Here is a 2,792-nt window from a genome sequence, read left to right on the forward strand (position 1 = left end):
AAAACAGACAAAAAAAATTACTCTGAAAAACAGAAATAATTACTCCGAAAAAAAATAAAAAATTAATTACTCAGAAAAAAAACAAAAAACAAATACTCAGAAAAAAACCCCAAAAAATAAATTACTCAGAAAAACACAAATAATTACTCTGAAAAACAGACAAAAAAATAAATTACTCTGAAAAACACACAAAAAAACAAATTACTCTGAAAAACAGACAAAAAATAAATTACTCTGAAAACCAGAAATAATTACTCCGAAAAAAAAATAAAATTAATTACTCAGAAAAACAGAAAACAAATGACTCAGAAAAACACAAATAATTACCCTGAAAAACAGACAAAAAAACTTTTTTTCCAGTGAATACAATACGCTTCCGTAAACAAACACCTCAACATTTCGCTTTATCAGGAGCCTAACTGAGTAAATCCGACGTTACACAGCCAAATAACAGCACACAGATCACAGATTACTATCTATTCACGGCGGGAAAACGCGTTCAAAACACCACGTTGCGCGTTTTTGTCCCTCCCAGTGTTCCGTAGCCGGCCTTATCACCGAGTACCGGAAGAGAAGAGGTCCTTTTCCCCCGCAGACTCCAACATGGTGAGCAGGTTTCTCTTCCCCTCCGCCCTCAAACAATCACTCAACATCGCTTTCCGCCGCCGTTTTATCGCAGACACACACGTCCTAATGTGAAATACCACTTATACTTTAATGATAAACGTGTAAATCGGAGCCAGCAGCGGCGATTATTCGCGATTTATCGATGATTTAAAATGACCTCACCTCCGACTCCGTAGCTTCTTAGCTTCCCGGCTAACACTTGATAAATAAACCCTTAAAAATCTCTTTTTTTTGGACTATTTCTAATTATTTTTTTGTGTGTTTTATATTAAATCTCCACGTAGAAGTTAAACAAGAAGGCGTTAAATGTGCCTCCTTAACCCGGGATAGCGTTAACCCAGACTAGGCCGCAGCCGGTGTATCCCGAGCAGCCTGGCCGAGCACACCCTCTCATAACCGGGGTGTTTGTTCAGCGTTGTCCCCCCCCTCTCCTCCGGTTCTGGTTCTGGTCCTCGGACCGGTGTGTGTGCCGTGTGTTGACCGGGTTTGTCGCTCTCTCTGCAGGCAAGAGGACCGAAGAAGCACCTGAAGCGCGTCGCTGCGCCGAAGCACTGGATGCTCGACAAGCTCACCGGAGTGTTTGTAAGTAACATTTATAACATTTAATATCAAATTATTAATGTTTTAGCTGCTTTATTGTCTGGTTTTGTTTCTGATAGACGTTGTTGTGCAAGCTTTTTAGGTGTATTTGGTGTTTTTAGGGGCTTAAAGTGACTGATAAGGGATGGACATGGCTTCATGTGTACCTGAGTTTTTAAGTCTCTTATGTGGGTTTTAATGCACTTTAATCACGTTTTAGTTAAAGAACAAACCTTTACTGATACTAATTAGGTGTTTCTGTTCTAATAACTGGTTTAAAACAGTAATTGTATGCTTCTTAGTAAAGATTTTTAAGAGTTAAACTAGTTAAATGTACTTTAATGTACGTTTAAGTGTTTAATTTGTGTTTTATCCTTCACGTAATTGCAGAAATTGTGGCTGTTTGCTTTATAATGTGACATTAAGGTGCTGGAAACTGCTAAATTAAGATTAATGTTAATGTGTTACCAGAAATAGCTGCTTTTATATATAAAAATCTGTTTTTGGCCTCTTTTTTTACCTGATATTCAATCAGCATCACAAAACAATCCTGGAAACTCTGTAAAAAATCCAGAAATTAACGCTCAATTTGCAGGTTATTTGAAGTTTATATAAACTACAAACTTGAATTAATATGTTCATGTTTTTAAGGGATATATTAGGTCTGTTAATGTTGATGTTCGATGTGTTTTGTACTCAGATGTAGAAGGATTAAACTTAATCTCAAGCGCTCATAAGTAACGTAACAGGTGTCCCTTACAGATAATGACTTAAGACACTCGGGTGAAAACAAACTCTCTCTGAATGATGAATAAAATTAAATAATACGACTTGTTCGTCGTCTCTCAGGCTCCTCGTCCTTCCACCGGTCCCCACAAGCTGAGGGAGTGCCTGCCCCTCATCATCTTCCTGAGGAACCGCCTCAAGTACGCCCTGACTGGGGACGAGGTGAAGAAGATCTGCATGCAGAGGTTCATCAAGATCGATGGCAAGGTCCGCACCGACATCACCTATCCTGCTGGATTCATGGGTGAGTTTGGTTATTAGAGAACTTGTTTTATTAGTAGGAGAGAGTTCGTGTTTTTGTTGGTTTTGCTGCTTGTTTGTCAGTTAGGTGGAGGCAGAAGGAGCAATGATGAATATTTTGGTTTTGATCAGCAACGAGGTGAAACTACACAACCAATCCTCTAAGAAGTTCTGAGCTCCGACTGCAACGCTGGGAAGTTTAATGTGTGTCTTCTGGTGAGGTTGAGTAATGTAGGAGCAAAAGAAAAGCTGCGTTTGGTCCCAAAAAAGTGACAAAAGTTGCTTTTATAGTCGTAGAAACTTAAAAATTGCTCCTCCAGTAAGTTTGAAACCCATAATTTGTCAGTTTTTGAACACGAGAGAGACGTCAGCTGTGACGGTAGGTGTCAGATTTAAAGAAAAGGTTCACTTCGGTCGTCTGAAACATCAAGCTTTCAGTGGATTTGTAATTGAATCAGTCTGTGAGAGACACATTGGACAAGGTTTGGATGGATTACAGCCGGTCGTGATGTGTCAGGGTGAGATTGAGGTGACAAAAGTGTTTCCCCCGCAGTGTAGAG

At 39.3% G+C, this 2,792-nt stretch overlaps 1 protein-coding gene and 1 non-coding gene across 2 annotated transcripts in view; both read left to right on the forward strand.

The window, feature by feature from the left end:
* Positions 1–472: 472 nt before the first annotated feature.
* rps4x (ribosomal protein S4 X-linked) overlaps positions 473–2,792 on the forward strand; it is a 6,836-nt gene continuing 4,516 nt past the window's right edge. Inside the window, exons 1-3 of the mRNA XM_035675562.1 lie at positions 473–606; positions 1,132–1,209; positions 2,056–2,236. Of these exons, the coding sequence (XP_035531455.1) occupies positions 604–606; positions 1,132–1,209; positions 2,056–2,236 (262 nt within the window). The 5' untranslated portion in view covers positions 473–603. The remainder of the gene's footprint in view (positions 607–1,131; positions 1,210–2,055; positions 2,237–2,792) is intronic.
* On the forward strand, positions 2,336–2,411 carry LOC118338569. The gene has a single exon (XR_004797262.1). It is a non-coding gene; the product is annotated as a small nucleolar RNA SNORD61 (small nucleolar RNA).

Source organism: Morone saxatilis, unplaced genomic scaffold (assembly GCF_004916995.1).
Source record: "Morone saxatilis isolate NCDOM2014 unplaced genomic scaffold, NCSU_SB_2.0 Contig4, whole genome shotgun sequence".
Taxonomy (NCBI): Eukaryota; Metazoa; Chordata; class Actinopteri; family Moronidae; genus Morone; species Morone saxatilis.